At 35.6% G+C, this 20,691-nt stretch overlaps 1 protein-coding gene across 2 annotated transcripts in view; it reads left to right on the top strand.

Moving 5' to 3' along the window:
* The first annotated feature begins 3,384 nt into the window (after positions 1–3,384).
* EBF1 (EBF transcription factor 1) overlaps positions 3,385–20,691 on the top strand; it is a 288,238-nt gene continuing 270,931 nt past the window's right edge. For both annotated transcript variants that reach the window (XM_072145484.1, XM_072145485.1), the window contains exons 1-4: positions 3,385–4,167; positions 8,072–8,228; positions 9,298–9,361; positions 10,482–10,537. In XM_072145484.1, the coding sequence (XP_072001585.1) occupies positions 4,034–4,167; positions 8,072–8,228; positions 9,298–9,361; positions 10,482–10,537 (411 nt within the window). In that variant the 5' untranslated portion in view covers positions 3,385–4,033. The remainder of the gene's footprint in view (positions 4,168–8,071; positions 8,229–9,297; positions 9,362–10,481; positions 10,538–20,691) is intronic.

Here is a 20,691-nt window from a genome sequence, read left to right on the forward strand (position 1 = left end):
GGCCGGGATCACACCGCACTATTACCATGTGCATGAAACTTCCTTATTATTGGAGCACTTAAAGGGGTTTTCCAAGTAAAAAATATTGGCAAACTATTCCAAGGATAGGTGATCGATATCACATTGGTGGCGTCCGACACATAGGCACTTCCACAGATCAGCTGTTCTAATATGAATAGAATGGAACAGGAAGCAAACAGCGCCGCTCTCTGATTAGTGGCCAGACCTGGTTACTGCGGATCACCTCACTTTCAAACATTAGCTATGATGCAGTGACCTGGTTCAGCCACTACACAGATAACGGCGCTGTCTGCTTCCTGTTTCCTTATCTGTTCTCAGGTTAGTGGCTGATCTGTGGGGGTTTTGGGTGTTGGACCACCATAACTAATATTGAAGACGTGTTCCATGCCAATGTGATTTTTTTTGGAAACCCCCTTTAAGTTGTGCAGTTTATATCCCACCACCCTATTCAGCGACTAATCATCTGCCCTCTTGTGTTCAACAGTTTGATGATGGTTTCCATCCAGGGGTGTAGCAGGACTGTCCTGGACCTTGGACAAGTATCAAACTCCTTGGGTGGCCATGGACTGTATGAAAATTGTATTGGTTTGACTGCATTTGGTACCAGAACCAAGCTGGTAAAGGGGGAAAGAAACCTTCTTTCGGCTTTTAGTTCTGGAGTTTAAGGACCTTTGGAGGACCTTTGAAGGTCCTGGTAGGGCTCTTGTATACATGTGTGTTGAAGATGGCACATGTGTATGAAGATTTCAGTACTGGAGGTCCCTTTCTTTACAGAGCAGGATCAAACTTGGTGGGTGGTTTTGGTAGACGTTTTGGGCCCCGGGCGGCCACCCAAAACGCCCCTTTGTAATCTGCTTAATCAAATATCCTCTGTACACATAGCGGATGTACAACTACTTTGCCTTCATCTCGCTGCGGTGTCATCTCCACGTTCCCAATATTTTCGCCTGACAGTGCTCAGAAATCTGCGGAAACCATCAGCGATCGGATCGGGTCCTTTTCCATTAAAATGCCATTTTGCATTAGTCCTGAGACGGTCCTCGCTCCGTGATTTGTGTCCTTGTATTCTGACATCTCTGCCACGTAGCAGGAATAGCAGATACTTGATGTATAGACCCTGTAGGCGACGCTTATAAGGACGGTAAAGACGCTTTATGGTTGCGACGCCCAATTACCGGCAGGTAATGACTTGACCGTTCCATCACTCAATGTATTTTCCTTATTACGTGTGGATGTGACAGTATATGGCGGTATTATATGGCAGCGCAATGTAGATTGAGTTATTGGACTCGGTGACCCGTGGAGTTGCCTGCTGGTAATTGGGAAGGGCCACACTTACAAGTCAATGGCCGCCCTGTGATTCGGTGAATGGGCTCAATCCTTATTCCCCCCTGTGACTACAGCGCCATTCATGTTGTCATTATCTCTGATAAATGCCTGACGTCCTCCGTGTCCTCCTCCAACGTGATTGTCTCAGCCGTGTCCTGATAGAGAGAACATCACACAGGTGTATAGGAGGGGTATATATAGGGGGGGTCATACAGAGAATCAGCAAATATTATTAGACATCACTGTGTGCATTATACTTGTTCTATGACATCACTGTGTGTATTATCCCTGCACTGTGACATCACTGTGTGTATTATCCCTGTACTGTGACATCACTGTGTGTATTATCCCTGTACTGTGACATCACTGTGTGTATTATCCCTGTACTGTGACATCACTGTGTGTATTATCCCTGCACTGTGACATCACTGTGTGTATTATCCCTGTACTGTGACATCACTGTGTGTATTATCCCTGTACTGTGACATCACTGTGTGTATTATCCCTGTACTGTGACATCACTGTGTGTGTTATCCCTGTACTGTGACATCACTGTGTGTATTATCCCTGCACTGTGACATCACTGTGTGTATTATCTGTGTACTGTGACATCACTGTGTGTATTATCCCTGTACTGTGACATCACTGTGTGTATTATCCCTGTACTGTGACATCACTGTGTGTATTATCCCTGTACTGTGACATCACTGTGTGTATTATCCCTGCACTGTGACATCACTGTGTGTATTATCCCTGCACTGTGACATCACTGTGTGTATTATCCCTGTACTGTGACATCACTGTGTGTATTATCCCTGTACTGTGACATCACTGTGTGTATTATCCCTGTACTGTGACATCACTGTGTGTATTATCCGTGCACTGTGACATCACTGTGTGCATTATCTCTGTACTGTGACATCACTGTGTGTATTATCCCTGTACTGTGACATCACTGTGTGTATTATCCCTGTACTGTGACATCGCTGTGTGTATTATCACTATACTGTGACATCCCTGTGTGTATTATCCCTGTACTGTGACATCACTGTGTGTATTATCCCTGTACTGTGACATCACTGTGTGCATTATCTCTGTACTGTGACATCACTGTGCGTATTATCCCTGTACTGTGACATCACTGTGTATATTATCCCTGTACTATAACATCACTGTGTGCATTATCTCTGTACTGTGACATCACTGTGTGTATTATCCCTGTACTGTGACATCACTGTGTGTGTTATCTCTGTACTGTGACATCACTGTGTGTATTATCCCTGTACTGTGACATCACTGTGTGTGTTATCCCTGTACTGTGACATCACTGTGTGTATTATCCCTGTACTGTGACATCACTGTGTGTATTATCCCTATACTGTGACATCCCTGTGTGTATTATCTCTGTACTGTGACATCACTGTGTGTATTATCTCTGTACTGTGACATCACTCTGTGTATTATCCCTGTACTGTGACATCACTGTGTGTGTTATCCCTGTACTGTGACATCACTGTGTGTATTATCCCTATACTGTGACATCCCTGTGTGTATTATCTCTGTACTGTGACATCACTGTGTGTATTATCCTGTACTGTGACATCACTGTATGTATTATCCCTGTACTGTGACATCACTGTGTGTATTATCCTGTACTGTGACATCACTGTATGTATTATCCCTGTACTGTAACATCACTGTGTGTATTATCCCTGTACTGTGACATCACTGTGTGTATTATCACTATACTGTGACATCCCTGTGTGTATTATCTCTGTACTGTGACATCACTGTGTGTATTATCCCTGTACTGTGACACCACTGTGTGTATTATCCCTGTACTGTGACATCACTGTGTGTATTATCTCTGTACTGTGACACCACTGTGTGTATTATCCCTGTACTGTGACATCACTGTGTGTATTATCTCTGTACTGTGACATCACTGTGGTCCTTGCTTCTTAAATATTTGCTTCTCCTCCCTCCTCTGTCTCCTGCCTCTGATGCTAATGCTTGTCCTCCACAATAGACCTCATGGTCTCCTCTACTTGACCAGAGAGCCCTCCCTCAGGGGCTGCAGCACATATGTCCTGCTTCCAGGGTAATTGATGAAATCCATCTAACAATAGACATTAGTGAGATGTTCCTCCTGCAGAGCCTCTTAGCCACAAGCAACTTTCTCAGCCTCCCCTGGAAGGGAGAGTGGGCGTGTCCTGGGCGGGGCCAGGGTGGCTGTATGCAGATGAGTGGGCGTGGCGGTGGCAGCATGCCTCTCCCTGAGGGGACTGGTGGGAGCCTGTGTGTAGCTTTGGGGATAGTTACTCTGGAGGGAAGCGGAGGCAGAGGCAGGCAGGGGGCAGCTACAAGGAGAAGCATCATCTCTACAACTAGCACAGGAGCACAGCTCCCATCATCCCCAGGACTACACTTTGTGGAATACCTGCTTCTTTGGAAGATGCTTTCTCAAGTTGATTGCATTGTGTCCTGAGCTGCCACCCAGGAAGTGACCATCAGTGGTGCTCAGCCTGGTCCTCCAGCCTTTGGATGTGATCCTATCCCTACAGTGTGGACCTCCAGCAGCTCCTCTCCTCCTGCCTGCAGCAGCTCCTCTCCTCCTGCCTGGGATAATACAGCAGCTCCTGAGATCAGTGCCAGGGCTGGGGACGGGCACCGGGCTGTGCTCATGTTTGGCATCCAGGAAAGCATCCAGAGGAGCGGGAGCAGCATGAAGGAGGAGCCCCTGAGCGGCGGCATGAACGCGGTGCGGACCTGGATGCAGGGAGCCGGGGTGCTGGATGCCAACACCGCCGCCCAGAGGTAGGTCCCTGCCCGGAGGGTGCCTGCAGGGGGCCGACCACAGGGCACAGGGCACTACAGCTCAGCTGTGCTCCAGCTCTCAGATCTATTCATCCATCTATCTCCTATCTATCTATCTATTTATCTATCTATCTCCTATCTATCTATCTATCTCCTATCTATCTATCTCCTATCTATCCATCTATCTATCTTATCATGTATCTATCTATCTTATCATCTATCTATCTATCCATCTATCTATCTCCTAAATATCTATATCGATCCATCTATCTATCTATCTATCCCCTATATGTCTGTCTGTCTATCTATCTCATATCTATATATTTATCTATTCATCCATCTGTCTATCTATCCATCTATCTATCTATCAGTTTATCTATCTTTCTATCTATCTACATATGTATCTATGATCTTTCAGATTTATCCATTTCATTATCTAGCTACCTCATATATATCTTTTGTTAATCTATCATTTATTTATCTATAAATATATCCCATTTCTCATCTATCTATCCATCTATTTATCTGTATCAATCTTATTATCTATCTATATATTCTATCTATGTTGTATCCATCTATCTGCATGTCAATCTATAGCTACCTTATATATATATATATATATAATCTATATATAATATTTCATCTATCTATTTTCTATCTATTTCTATTTTGCTTTCTATCTACCGTATATTCTATCATCTATCCATTGTCTGTCATCTATGTATCCACAAATTCCCCTTGTATCATATAACCGATCAAACCCCCTGATCATTTATCTATAATACAATGTAGATACTAAAGTGTCCTATTAATACAATCTGTAGTACAGGAGTGTAACATCGTAGTATAGTAGTATAAAGTAGTATATAGTAGTATAGTAGTAGTATTACTACTTTTTAAGTGTAGTGTAAAGTTTCCTTTAGGGACAGGTAGTTAACTTGTTCATTACATATTAATATAATCATAATAACAATGTATAAAATTAGTATTATCAGCTGCAACATTGTTACACATTAGGTTGTCTAATATATAAAGTATTTTCAACTTTACAGCCCCAATAAAACTTCAGGATTTTAAGACTATGGCAAAAAGTTTATAGATAGTTCCAAAATTTCATAGAATATTTAGTATTTATTATTTAGTTGTCTCTTTTTCTATTTACTCATTTATAACATCTGTTTATCTCTCTACTAGTCTATCCATCCATCTGTTTATCTATGCATCTTCCTCGCTATAGCATCTTTTCATTTCCTTCTTTACAGAATCTATCTACTTCTCTATACTATATATCTACCTCTATATTTACATCACTTAATTGCTGCCCATCATTAAGAATCACAGAGACATTTCTATCACTTTCTTCCAGTAGTAACATATGACAAGTATTAATCCTATAAGACCCTACACAATAACCTGATGATAACCTCTCACACCTCCTCCTATACATTATCTTGGCAGATCTATAGGAGCTGGGATAAGATTTCTATACTTTGGAGATAATACACAGATAATATAAGATGACACTTCCACAGTCAGGGCCATTGGAGGAGACCCTGGCAGTGGCTGCCTGCTACAGGAGAGGATCCGCTACATTGTCTCCGTGCAATGTGTTTCCAATCAGTTTCTTCAACCACAAATAAATAAACTTTTCATTGCCTTGGAAGAAAATGAATTAAATGGGAGATTAACTCCATGTGAACTAAGTGGGAAGTTTACTGCAACTTTCTCAAGGGTCTCATCATGTGCAAGTATAGATGTAGTAGAGCTGAATGGGAAAGGGCAGAAGGAGTTTGTCAAGAAGTCATGGGGTTACTATTTCCACCAACTCATAACCAATCTGTCCAATTTTCTTTCTATCTATCTATCTATCCATCCATCCATCTATCTGTCATATTCATATCTATCCATCTGTCTTTTATGTATTTATAAATTTATTTATATTATCTATGTCTCTATAGATATAGATTAAAATAATTAACATATCATTTATATTTATTATCCATTTTACATATATTTACATATATATATATATATATATATATATATATATATATATATATTTTACTTATATATCTATTTTCTATATATCTGTCTGCCTATCTGTGTGTAGATCTGTCTTTCTATATATTATCTATTTAGCTATCTTTTATCTATGTATTTATATTATCTATCTATCTATTTATCGATCTATTCTTCTGAACTATTATATCTCTCCATCCTCAAATATAATTAACAGATAACTTATATTTAACAATTATTATATATATAATCAATCTGTATGTCTAGCTATCTGTCTGTCTATTAATTCTTTCAGTAAATCTATAGTTATATGAAGCAACAAAGTTCTCTAGCTATCTATCTATCTCATATCTATATATCTATCTATCTATCTGTCTGTCTATATATAAATGTATCTATCATCTATCTACATATCAATGTATCTATCTATATATCAATGTATGTAACATGTGTCTATCATCTATCTATCTATCTATCTATCTATCTATCTATCTATCTATCTATCTATCTATCATCTATCTATGTAAATTTAATATCTAAGTTCCACTCCAACTTCCAAGTCCCCCAAAATAATGCCCCATTCATTGTATTTCTAGACCATAATAACTTCTATTTACCCATCAGTCTGACACATCTCCCAGCAGTGACCCCAGTCCTCAGCTCCCCCCATATAACTGCTCTCCTATACTCTGCAGCTGACCCTATAGACGTGTCATCTATGTCCCCTGTGTAGCCATGGAACATAACACCCTCATCCCTTCTCTTCTATGAGATGATTTAGAGGGATCCATAAAATACTTCAGCAACACTTTATCTTGTAAACACACATAAAGCATCATGTGCACTGTCCTTACATAGAGAGGGCTATATCACTGCTGAATATAGTCATGGGGTTACCAACTCATAACCAGTCTGTCCAATGTATATGTATAAATACAGGAGGTTTCCCTCATTATATTATATAATATTATTACGTATAGCTAGATTGATAATGTTTAGTTGCATCTATAATATATATATATATATATATATATATATATATATATATATATATATAGTATAAGTATATAAGACAGATAAATAAAATAAGCAGATGAATATATAAAATAAAAAGAGAGCGAGATAGATAAGTAGTCAGATTAAAAGGTTAAAGGGTAAAGATAAAATAGAAATATGAATAAGATAGATAGATTTATAGAAGAAAGATAGATAGGAAGATTAATAGATTAATATATGGATGAAAAGATGGATATAAAAAGTAGAAATGTGGCTGACACATGTAAGGTAGATATATAGGTGGATAATAGATACATAGATTGATTGATAGATTCGATGATAGATTAATAGATAGAATATGTAAGAAAATATTACATTAGGAGATAGATGATAGATAAATAAGTAAAATAAGTAAGAATATAAGTAGATAGAATTGATAACTAGATGCTAGATGAATAGATAGATAAAAAAGATATAAGATAGGTAGATAGAAGATAGATGGGAAAGTTATGAAGATGATAGATAGATAGATAGATAGATAGATAGATGGATATGAGATAGATAGATAGATAGATAGGAGATAGATAGATAGATAGATAGATAGATATGAGATAGATAGATAGATAGATAGATAGATAGATAGATAGATAGATGGATATGAGATAGATAGATAGATAGATAGATAGGAGATAGATAGATAGATAGATAGATAGATAGATATGAGATAGATAGATAGATAGATAGATAGATAGAAGGATACATAGAGAGATAGATGAATAGTTATTTAGAAAGTAAGTAAGAAGATGATATATGAATAAATAGATAATAGTCAGAGCCCTGTGTTAGGGTCCCTGTCTCCCCTCTGACCCTTGCTCTCTGCCCCCTGCAGTGGTGTGGGTCTGGCCCGGGCTCACTTTGAGAAGCAGCCTCCTTCTAACCTGAGGAAATCCAACTTCTTCCACTTCGTCCTGGCCCTGTATGATCGCCAGGGGCAGCCGGTGGAGATAGAGAGGACGGCATTTGTGGGCTTCGTGGAGAAGGAGAAGGTGAGAGCCATCCCATTATCCACCCATCATCCACCCATCATCCTGCACCCCCTTTACCTCCCCCATACAATCACCAGAACATTGTTATCCACTATCATGGATAGCGATAACTATCATTGTTATCCACTATAAACACACGATTGGATCGGCTCGATCAAATTCATCCAATCAACTTCCTCTTTTGTCACCTTTTTTTAAATTCTAATTTTTAAGTCTAAAAATTGACAAATGCAGAATTTATGTTAATTTTCTGAATACATTACAACGCAGCAAATTATTTTTAAAAATCTTTTATCATAAATATGTATATATTATATTTTTATGTTTGATTACTTTATCTTTTTTTTATTAAACTATTAGTATAATATAAGTTATAATATGATTTTTTTTATTATATTTAACTTTATGATTGTATTAGGTTTTATCAAATCCCCCTTTAAATGATTTGTTCATCATTTTGCCTGTTTTTTAATATTAAATGTAGAATGTTGTTTATAAGTTAAAGTTGATTTTATACACACATACATATCTTTATTTTTTTATTCAACTTTTTATGTATTATAATATGTATTATTTTTTAATATTTTATTTTTTTAATTATTTTTACATATTATATTTAGGGTTTATTAAATCTTTATTTAGTTTTTGTTTATTATACTTTGTATTTATAATTATTTACATTTATTTATTATTTATTTTTATATATTAGACAAATATATATATATATTAAATATTAACTATTTATAATTTTTTATATATATAATTATTATATTTTTTATCTTTTCAATTTTTTTTTTTTATAATTGGATCTTTTGACTGTCTCCAAATTACTTTTCATTTTAATCCTGATCATAGAATTTTTTTTTAAGTATTTTCCTATTATATAATGCCTGTATACTTCACTACCAGGAACTGGACAGATCTTTCTCCAGATCTTGATAAAACTACAACTCCCAGCATCCTCTGCCAGTCACATGGTGCTGAGGCCTGCTGGGCGTTGTAGTTTCCCATGCACAGGTTGTAGATGTTATATAATAACCTGGATATGTACAATATTTCTTGCTACCAGGAGACCAGCAGTGAGAAGACTAATAATGGCATCCACTACCGCCTGCAGCTTCTCTACAGCAATGGTGAGTGCTGGGGGTATAGGACACAGTGCACACACAGACCCTCCACAGTGCACAAGTGGGAGGATGCCAATAACTGTATCCATAGGCATATGATGGATGTAGCAGAGATGAGTGTGTTGTCATGAAGGACATAGGGTGGATGGTCTTACATAGGACTGAGGGAGAGTAACCTATAACAACTAGAAAGAGGATTAATCAGTAATGATGATTATATAGAGATAAATGTCACTCTCAGCTCTGCTACATCTGTCTAATTATCTGTCTGTATACAAGTATATCTTCTTCCCACCTTCCCACCTCTTTCTGTTATCTTTCTTCTATCTATCTATCTATCTATCTATCTATCTATCTATCTATCTATCTATCTCATATCTATGATCTATCTATCTATCTATCTATCTATCTATCTATCTATCTATCTATCTATCTATCTCATATCTATGATCTATCTATCTATCTATCTATCTATCTATCTATCTATCTTCTATCTATCTATCTATCTATCTATCTATCTATCTATCTATCTTCTATCTATCTCCTATCTATCTATCTATCTATCTATCTATCTATCTATCTATCTCTCTATCTTTCTATCTATCTATCTATCTCATATCTACCTATCTTTCTCATATCTATCTATCTATCTATCTATCTATCTATCTCTTATCTATCTATCTATCTATCTCATATCTACCTATCTATCTATCTATCTATCTATCTATCTCATATCTACCTATCTTTCTCATATCTATCTATCTATCTATCTATCTATCTATCTATCTATCTCATATCTATCTATCTATCTATCTATCTATCTCATATCTATCTATCTATCTATCTATCTATCTATCTATCTATCTATCTATATGACCCAAGCAATGCAATGATAATATAAAGCATTATTACCAGGGGTATTATAATAAGATTAGTGATTTATATTGCTGTATTTATGGAGATGACACTAGGATTCAGTTTCTAGCAATTACATGTGACATGTTGTATCACATACAAAAAGTTACAAAGTTGTTGTGTTCTCTCCACTCTCTCTATTTGTATCTATTTGTATCTATGTATTCTCCAGTACTTTCTTTCTCTCTTACCATTTCCCCTTCCCTCCTAGGTATTAGAACAGAGCAGGATTTCTATGTGCGGTTAATAGACTCCATGACTAAGCAGGTAAGTGCTCCAGCTGATAGCTGTCTATATATAATAGTACATGACTGGATAGGACCCCCAGGAGATTTCCTACAGAAATGTATAAGGAATGAGACTTGGAATAACACGAGGAGAGCCAGGACAATGGGGCTGTGTGCTGGCTGCAATGTGGAGCTTGGGAAGTTGTGGATTGTGTTTGTTTCTCTAATGTGGCTCAGTGAGTAAGAGGTCAGGATGACTGATGACAGATGGGAAGGTCAACAAAACAGGATCCTGCACACTGGAGCCCAGGCTGACACTCACTGCTGATGTGTATGGGCTGCTCTGTGGGGGGATATTACTACCCCCAATATACATCTCATCATTAACCACTTCCTCCCCTGTAGGTATTCAGGATGTTACCCTGCACTTATCTCACATGGATTGTCTTATATATCGTATGATATAGAATATGGTGTAAGAAATATGTGAGATTGTGCTTATAACACTCTGTATTGTCTTGGTACATTAGATATTATATTTAGTATAGGAAGGTGTATTGTTATAGGTGGATCAGTGGCGTGTTTATGGTTTTTATTGTAACTTTGTATAATTATGTGTATATTAGTTTAGATTTGTTTAAATACATATATGTATACTGTATATATGTGTGTGTGTGCTTCATACACATATGTTTATATGAATATTGGTTTATGTGTTTGTATAAGTATGTGTGTATATAACATGTGTGTGTATAAGTATGTGTGTATATAACATGTGTGTATAAGTATGTGTGCATATAGCATGTGTGTATAAGTATGTGTGTATATAACATGTGTGTGTATAAGTATGTGTGTATATAGCACGTGTTCATGACTTCCTCTATGTGTGGATGTGTTATATCTCTATGTGTATTTGTAGATGTGTGTTGTGTAGATGTATCTGTGTGTGTTGTAAGTGTATGTGTAGATGTATCAGTGTATGGGTGTGTTATAACTCTGTGTTTAGATTCATACGAGTAGATGTTGTAGTGTGTGGGTGCAAGTGTTTATACCTCTGAGTATGTGTAGATGTATCCGTGTGAGTATGTGTTATACCTGTGTGTATATGTAGATGTGTTTGTGTATATATGTATACATAACTCTGTGTGCATATGTAGATGCATCACTGTCAGTGCGTGTTTAGTCCTCTGTGTGTACATTTGTATTAATGTGTATGTTTATACCTCTCTGTGTATATATGTGTGTAGTGCACATATATCTGTATGTGTATCTGTTTGTGTTGCACCTCTGTGTATATGTGTTTGTTATGTAGATGTTGTTCATAGTTGTGTGTATATATGTGTGTTGTGTAGCTGTATCTGTTTATATGCGTGTGTGTTATACCCATGTATGTTATATGTGTGGATGTGTTCTACCCCTGTGTGTGTATATGTGTGTTTAATGTACGTGTATCTGTGTGTATGTGTTATACCCCTGTGTGTCTATATATGTGTGCAGTGTACATGTATCTCTGTGTGTATGTGTTATACCCCTGTGTGTATATGTGTGTGTGTAGTGTACATGTAAGTGTGTGTATGTGTTATACCCCTGTGTGTATATGTGTGTGTAGTGTACATGTATCTGTGTGTATGTATTATACCTCTGTGTGTATATGTGTGTGTAGTGTACATGTATCTGTGTGTATGTGTTATACCCCTGTGTGTATATGTGTATGTAATGTACGTGTATCTGTGTGTATGTGTTATACCCCTGTGTGTGTATATGTGTGTGTGTAGTGTACATGTATGTGTGTGTATGTATTATAGCTCTGTGTGTATATGTGTGTGTAGTGTACATGTATCTGTGTGTGTTATACCCCTGTGTGTGTATATATGTGTGTAGTGTACATGTATCTGTGTGTGTGTTATACCCCTGTGTGTATATGTGTATGTAATGTACGTGTATCTGTGTGTATGTGTTATACCCCTGTGTGTGTATATGTGTGTATAGTGTACATGTATGTGTGTGTATGTATTATACCGCTGTGTGTATATGTGTGTGTAGTGTACATGTATCTGTGTGGATGTGTTTTTGGAGGTTGTCAGAGCACACACCAGTCTCATTGTAACCTCCTTCCTTCCTGGCAATGTTATGCAGTTCACATATTATTTTTGGACCTTTTTGCAGACACTCCAGGCATTTCCTTTACAAAAAAAACCATCTTCTTGTAATATCACAGAGATGTTTTATCCTGTTATCAGATACACAGTATCATCATATCTATATAATACATCTCCTATTAGGAACACAATAATATCAGGGCATGTAGGTATTTTATCATTTCATACCTGTTGTCATTTTTTGCCCTGTATTATGGCCATAAATAAGTAACCCTGGGTTACTGGTGACACATACTACTGTATAATACTCCTGACCTCATATGCTGATTGTATATAACAACAAGTGAAATAGTGCCTGCAGTTCTACAGCAGGTCTGTCCCAGTGTAGAATATCACCAAAGCTTGTTTGCCAGCTCCCGATTACCGACCAGACCCACCACCTCCCATGCCACGTCCTATTGGCGTAGAGGTGGCATAAGTGGGGAAATAGCCGCCATTCCTGGCCCTGATTTAGTCTGATTTAGTTTTTCTTCTGAATTCAAATTTCATCTACCTATCTTTCTATCTATCATTTATATGTCTATTCTATCTATCTATCTATCTATCTATCTATCTATCTATCTATCTATCTCATATCTATCTATCTATCTAAAAATATGAAAGCAAGGAGCACTCCAAAGTCCAATTGTGGTACAAAAAGTGGTTTCCTTTTATTCCATGTGTAGCAACGTTTCGGATCTATCTATTTATCTATCTATCTATCCATCTCATATCTATCCATCTAATGTTCTATCTAATTATCTATTTATCAATCTAATGATCTATCTCGATTATCGATCTATCCATCTACCAAAACTATTATTATCCATCATCTATCTATCCAATTATTTATCTATCTACCATAATTATCTCTCTTTTATCTATACACATCTATCTATCTATCTATCTATCTATCTGTCTATCTATCCATCTATCTCATATCTATCTAAGATCTATCCATATCTATCTATCTATCTATCTATCTATCTATCTATCTATCTATCTATCTATCTATCTGTCTATCTATCCATCTATCTCATATCTATCTATCTAAGATCTATCCATATCTATCTATCTATCTATCTATCTCATATCTATCTATCTATCTATCTATCTATCTATCTATCTATCTGTCTATCTGTCTATCTATCTATCTATCTCATATCTATCTATCTATCTATCTATCTATCTATCTATCTATCTATCTATCTATCATCTATCTATCTCATATCTATCTATCTATCATCTATCTATCTCATATCTATCTATCTCATATGTATCTATCTATATATCTATCCATCTATTTTATTGTGTAATGTATCTCTCTGTATACATGTATTCTATAACATTATCTATCTACCTACCATAAATCTATCAATCTATCTATCTATCTAGCTATCTATCTATAAAAATATATATCGCTATATACATGTATTTTATAACATTATCTATCTATCTATCTATCTATCTATCTATCTATCTATCTATCTATCTATCTCATATCTATCTATCTCATATGTATCTATCTATCTATCTATCTATCATCTATCTATCTCATATCTATCTATCTCATATGTATCTATCTATATATCTATCCATCTATTTTATTGTGTAATGTATCTCTCTGTATACATGTATTCTATAACATTATCTATCTACCTACCATAAATCTATCAATCTATCTATCTATCTATCTATCTATCTATCTATCTATAAAAATATATATCGCTATATACATGTATTTTATAACATTATCTATCTATCTATCTATCTATCTATCTATCTATCTATCTATCTATCTATCTCTTATATTTAGCTTCTATCATATACTTTATATTTATAAATCTGTCATCTATCTATAAATCTATATCGTCTTTCATATTTATCTTCTATCATCAATCTACCTATCATTTGTCTATCTCCTATACAATTCTCCTACAGTCTCATATTACAGATTGCCTTACCATACTACTGTGTGTAACTACAAAGTGTTATGGTTGTGCATCTATCTATCTATCTATCTATCTATCTATCTATCTATCTATCTATCTATCTCCTATCTATCTATCTATCTATCTATCTCATATATATCTATCTATCTAATTCTGTATATTAGTAAAGGGTCTACGTGAATGACACAAGGCAGTGTATACATTGGTGGCTCGGAGCTTCAGCCAGTTCTCATGTTCTTCAGTGGAGCAGCCGCTGTTTTGTGTTTGCCTTTTTCAGAAATGACTGCCTCACAGACCTGACAGATGTGACTAGAGGAGAATCCTGTGAAAAGCTGAGGCCTCTGATGCATTTTACATGAACTAGTAACCTGGAAAGTTATCTGTGCAGAAGGCAAAGGAGCAACTATGCACCAAGGTCACGCTGACACCGTATACTGCTATGATAGGAAGACTAGATAGATAGATATTTGATAGATAGTTGGATAGATACATTTTTTCAGTCAAGGTTTGTGCTGCTTGGAGTTTCCTTTAAGTATCGACAGTTAAATAGATATTTGGATAGATAGATACAATGTGAAAGTCACAGCAGCATGATCTGCAGGCGGGTGCATGCTAGACAACCCCAGGCTAAGGGACCCTCCAAAAATAACAAAGCATAGGTTAGATAGATAAGGAGATAGATAAATGGATAGTTGGATAGACTGGTGATAGATATTTGGATAGATTGATAGATGGATAGATGGTTGAAATATATTTGGTTAGATAGATACATAAATAAATAAATAGATAGATGTATAGATAGATAGATATATAGATAGATAGATATTAGAGATAGATAGATGATAGATATGAGATAGATAGATATGAGATAGATAGATATAAGAGATAGATGATAGATAGATGGATAGATAGATAGATTTGAGATAGATAGATATATAGATAGATATTAGAGATAGATAGATAGATATTAGAGATAGATAGATAGATAGATAGATAGATAGATAGATAGATAGATAGATATGAGATAGATAGATAGATAGATAGATAGGAGATGGATAGATAGATAGATATGAGATAGATAGATAGATTTGAGATGGATAGATATATAGATAGAAATTAGAGATAGATTTGGATATAATGGAAAGATAATGGAATAGATAGATAGATAGATAGTTGGGGCTATGCAGGTTCTAATATTTTAGCCCACAATTGAACATAAAGGGGGTCATTTATCTTAGTCTGGTGCGCCTTTTATAGTGACTTTTTGAGCACATTGGGGTATTTGCGCAATTTTTTTGTGCCTCTTTCCTGCAGTTCGCCGGAGTTTACCATGCAGCAGTTTCCTGGTTTGCTCCTAATTTGTCTTTGTATTTCTCCTGCTTCCAGATGTTTTGCCTTATTTAACATTGATTTGTGCCTATATGGGCGCAAATAATTGCACAATAACGCGCCAGTCCTGACACTGCTTAGAGAAGGCAATGGTGTGATTTGCGCAACAAAAAACTTTATTAGACAAAGACAAATCAGGTGCAAAAAATAGACACAAATGGCACCAAAAAGAGCTCAGAGAAGGGGGAAATAAGATAAATGACCCCCAAAGACTACAATGTTACTTTAGGTCTTTGGGAGAACTGGATACAAGTCACCATATGGGTATCACAAAAGTTTCCACCTGTGTCAGAAAGTCTGTGAACGTCTGGTCACTTGTGACTCTTTTCTCTGTAGGAAATAATTGAAGTTGTGGAAAAAACTATTTTTATGTGTCACCAGCCACTTACAGTTGCCTAGAAGCTCGCCCCAGGCTCATATTGTCAATCCAAATAACCTTGTGCATCTAACTTAAAAGTTAGGGTTCTCAACTCGCTGCGAATTGTATCAATTCAACATTCACATAAGGTTTTTAAATTGAGAAGATAGAATAAAAGAAAAAAAAAAGAAAAATATATAAAGAATCAATGTAATAATATATAGAAATAGACATCAGTAGATGCAGTATATAGCAAGAAAGGATGGAAGAAGCTAGGCACATACAAAGCTACTAGGTATATAGATAGAATGGATGGATAGATAGATAGATAGATAGATAGATAGATAAATAGATAGATAGAGAGATAGTATAAAGAAAGCGGGCAGCACTCCGTTGTAGATAAAAGTAAAAAAGTGTCTTTATTCCATAGTGAGCAACTGTGACAGCGACGTTTCGGCTCTGCAAGAGCCTTTCTCAAGCCATTCAAACAGTGAAATGGTGGCCATATTTAAATACAACAGGTGATCACATGACAAATTGGGATACTCCCACCATTTTTGTATAACTGTGATATAATGCATATTACATAGTCAAATTACATATCGTGAACATTAAACATAGTGCACAATGTAAAATACATGTATATGTATGTGATAGACTTTAAAATTGTGTTATATATAACAAACAGCTTTATTAGTGACACAGATTAGTCCAGCCATTGGTCTTGTCTGTGTAAAGGTGCTCAAGTGCTTCTGTGTTGACAGCAATGCTTCCCAGTTGTTTCCACGTGTCGACCTTCCCTGATCAGCAACAATGTACTCCGATACATGTAAAAAAAATTACTTTTTTTTTAGATAGAGAGATAGATATGAGAGGGATAGATAGATAGATAGATGGATAGATAGATAGATAAATAGATAAATAGAGAGATAGAGAGATAGATAGATATGAGAGGGATAGATAGATAGATAGATAGATAGATAGATAGATAAATAGATAGATAGATAGATAGATAGAGAGATAGATATGAGAGGGATAGATAGATAGATAGATAGATAGATAGATAGATAGATAGATAGATAGATGGATAGATAGATAGATAGATAGGAGATAGATATTAGATAGATAGATAGATAGATATTAGATAGATATGAGATAGATGGATAGATAGAAGATAGATAGATAGATAGATAGATATGACATAGATAGATAGATAGATAGATAGATAGATATGAGATAGATAGATAGATAGATAGATAGATATGACATAGATAGATAGATAGATAGATAGATAGATATGAGATAGATAGATATGAGATAGATAGATAGATAGATAGATAGATAGATATGAGATAGATAGATAGATATGAGATAGATAGATAGATAGATAGATAGATAGATAGATATGAGATAGATAGATAGATAGATAGATAGATATGAGATAGATAGATAGAATGGATATAGGCGATCTTGTACTTTTTCTAAACTTTCTTAAACTTCCATACAAAGGAAGAAAGATAAGTAATAGAAGGAGAAGGTCTACGTTTTTAGCCTAACCATTCTGACACTTCTTTAGATGTATACATAGCTAGATAGGTAGATACATTCTAGAAGTTCTCCATTGTTTTGCCTTAATATAACACTTCTATAATTAGATAGATAGATAGATAGATAGATAGATAGATAGATAGATAGATAGATAAATTGTAAGAATAGATAGATGTTCTGGATTCTTTTGACCTTACATTCTTATATTTCTTTAAATTGGCCAATAGAATGGATAGATCTTCTCCATTACTTTGCCTTTGTATCCTCAAACTTTGATGGACAAATGTATAGTAGATAAATAGAAAATTGGATAATGAATGGACATTAGATCGGTAATAGAATGGATATAGGATTTCCAATGTTTTGGTTACACATTTTCATACTTCAATAGATACAGTAGATATAGATAGATAGATGATTGATAGATAGATAGAAAGATAGATAGATATGAGATAGATAGATAGATTTCTCTTAGTCTGATGCTTGTTTTTTGGTTGTATTTTAGTGACTTTTTGAGCACATTGTGCTATTTGCGTAATTTTTTTGCGCCTCTTTCCAGCAGTTTACATAGTAGCTGTTTCCTGGTTTTCGTATATTTCCTGCTTCCAGATGTTTGCTCCTTATTTAACATTGATTTGCGCCTGTGTGGGTGCAAATAATTGCTCAATTGCTCAAGTCTTGACCGTGCTTAGGAAAAACAATGGGCTGATTTGTGCAACAACATTGCGCCTTTTATAAAATTTGTGCTACCTGAAACCTGAATTTGACAAAAGAGCCCAAACAACGAATACAAATGAGGTGCAAAAAATGACTCACAACCGGCGCAAAAAGAGCTCAGAGAAGGGGGGACATAAGATAAATGACCCCCATTGTTAGAGGACCTGTTTGGCGTGCACCCACTCATTTCAGTGGTTCTGAAAATTTGTCATATTTGTTTCTCTAGACTGATACAGGCGGTCCTCTACTTAAGTACACCCGACTTACAGACGACCCATAGTTACAGACGGACCCCTCTGCCACTGTGACCTTTGGTGAAGCTCTCTAGATGCTTTACTATAGTCCCAGACTGCAATAATCAGCTTTCGACTTACATACAAATTCAACTTAAGAACAAACTTACGGACCCTATCTTGTACGTAACCCGGGGACTGCCTGTAATTGATATATATATATATACAGTAGAATGAATAGAACTTCTCTATACCTTGGTCTATAAATTCTCAAACTTCTATAGATAAGTATATAGAATGTTTGGAGCTTTGCCGTTCTTTCGCCTATACATTCCCACACGTCTACATCTCATCCTGTCATTTCTTCCTAATCCATTTATCTCCCTCTCTCACTTTTTCTCATTGATTTATTCTGTTCTTCTGCTATTAAACCACTTGTAGGAATGAGCGCGGGTTATCTGATACATACATTTATCTAAATGGGACTTTATAATTCATGACTCATGATGAGCGGATGGATTTCTGTTTCACGTATGTACAATGCTAAGACTTGAAGGCAATTAGTATCTCGGCAGTCTGCCTGACTTCTGCCATTATTAGATTGTACTGGAGAATATTCCGGGTTCCCGGTATGAAGATATCACTACGTAACAGTAAGAAGGCGCTAATTCTATTAATGCCAGTCCAATCAATTCCTGTCAGACTCCTTTCTTTCTATTACGCCAGCTATGGAAAGAATATATGGCAAGCAAGGTCTATGAGCCAGGCCTAGTTCTAGTTAAAGTTGTAGGATGGTGTAAAGAAGCAGGAAGTGTTTCTGCAGGACCAGGGTTAGGGGGTGGCAGACTGGGCATTTTCCCAAGGGCCCCCTGTCCTAATGGAGCCCCCTGCAAGAAAACTTTTGTAGGCAGAGGATGTATTCTCTTTTAATACCCCTTGGTTGAATGCCCGGGGGAAGATGCTTATCATCTATCTCCTGTCTATATATCTATCATCTATCTGTCTAGTTATCTATATCCTATAATCTATCTATCTTCTATCTATCTATCTATCTATCTATCTATCTATCTATCTATCTATCTCATATCTATCTATCTATCTATCCATATCTATCTATCTCATATCTATCTATCTATCTATCTATCATTTATCTATCTATCTATCTTCTATCTATCTATCTATCTATCTCATATCTATCTATCTATCTATCTATCTATCTATCCATATCTATCTATCTATCTATCTATCTCATATCTATCTATCTATCTATCTATCTATCTATCTCATATCTATCTATCTCATATCTATCTATCTATCTATCTATCTATCTATCTCATATCTATCTATCTCATATCTATCTATTATCTATCTATCTATCTATCTATCTATCTATCTATCTATCTATCTATCTATCTCATATCTATCTATCTATCTTCTATCTATCTCATATCTATCTATCTCATATCTATCTCATAGCTATCTATCTATCTATCTATCTATCTATCTATCTATCTATCTATCTATCCATATCTATCTATCTTTTATCTATCTATCTCACATCTATCTACCTATCTATCTATCTATCTATCTATCGTTCACATCTTCTATCTATCTATCTATCTATCTATCATCTATCTATCTCATATCTATCTATCTCATATCTATCTATCTATCTATCTATCTATCTATCTATCTATCTATCCATATCTATCTATCTATCTCATATCTATCTATCTATCTATCTATCATCTATCTATCTCATATCTATCTATCTATCTATCTATCTATCTATCTATCTATCTATCTATCATCTATCTATCTCATATCTATCTATCTCATATCTATCTATCTATCTATCT

This window comes from Engystomops pustulosus, chromosome 4, assembly GCF_040894005.1.
Source record: "Engystomops pustulosus chromosome 4, aEngPut4.maternal, whole genome shotgun sequence".
Taxonomy (NCBI): Eukaryota; Metazoa; Chordata; class Amphibia; order Anura; family Leptodactylidae; genus Engystomops; species Engystomops pustulosus.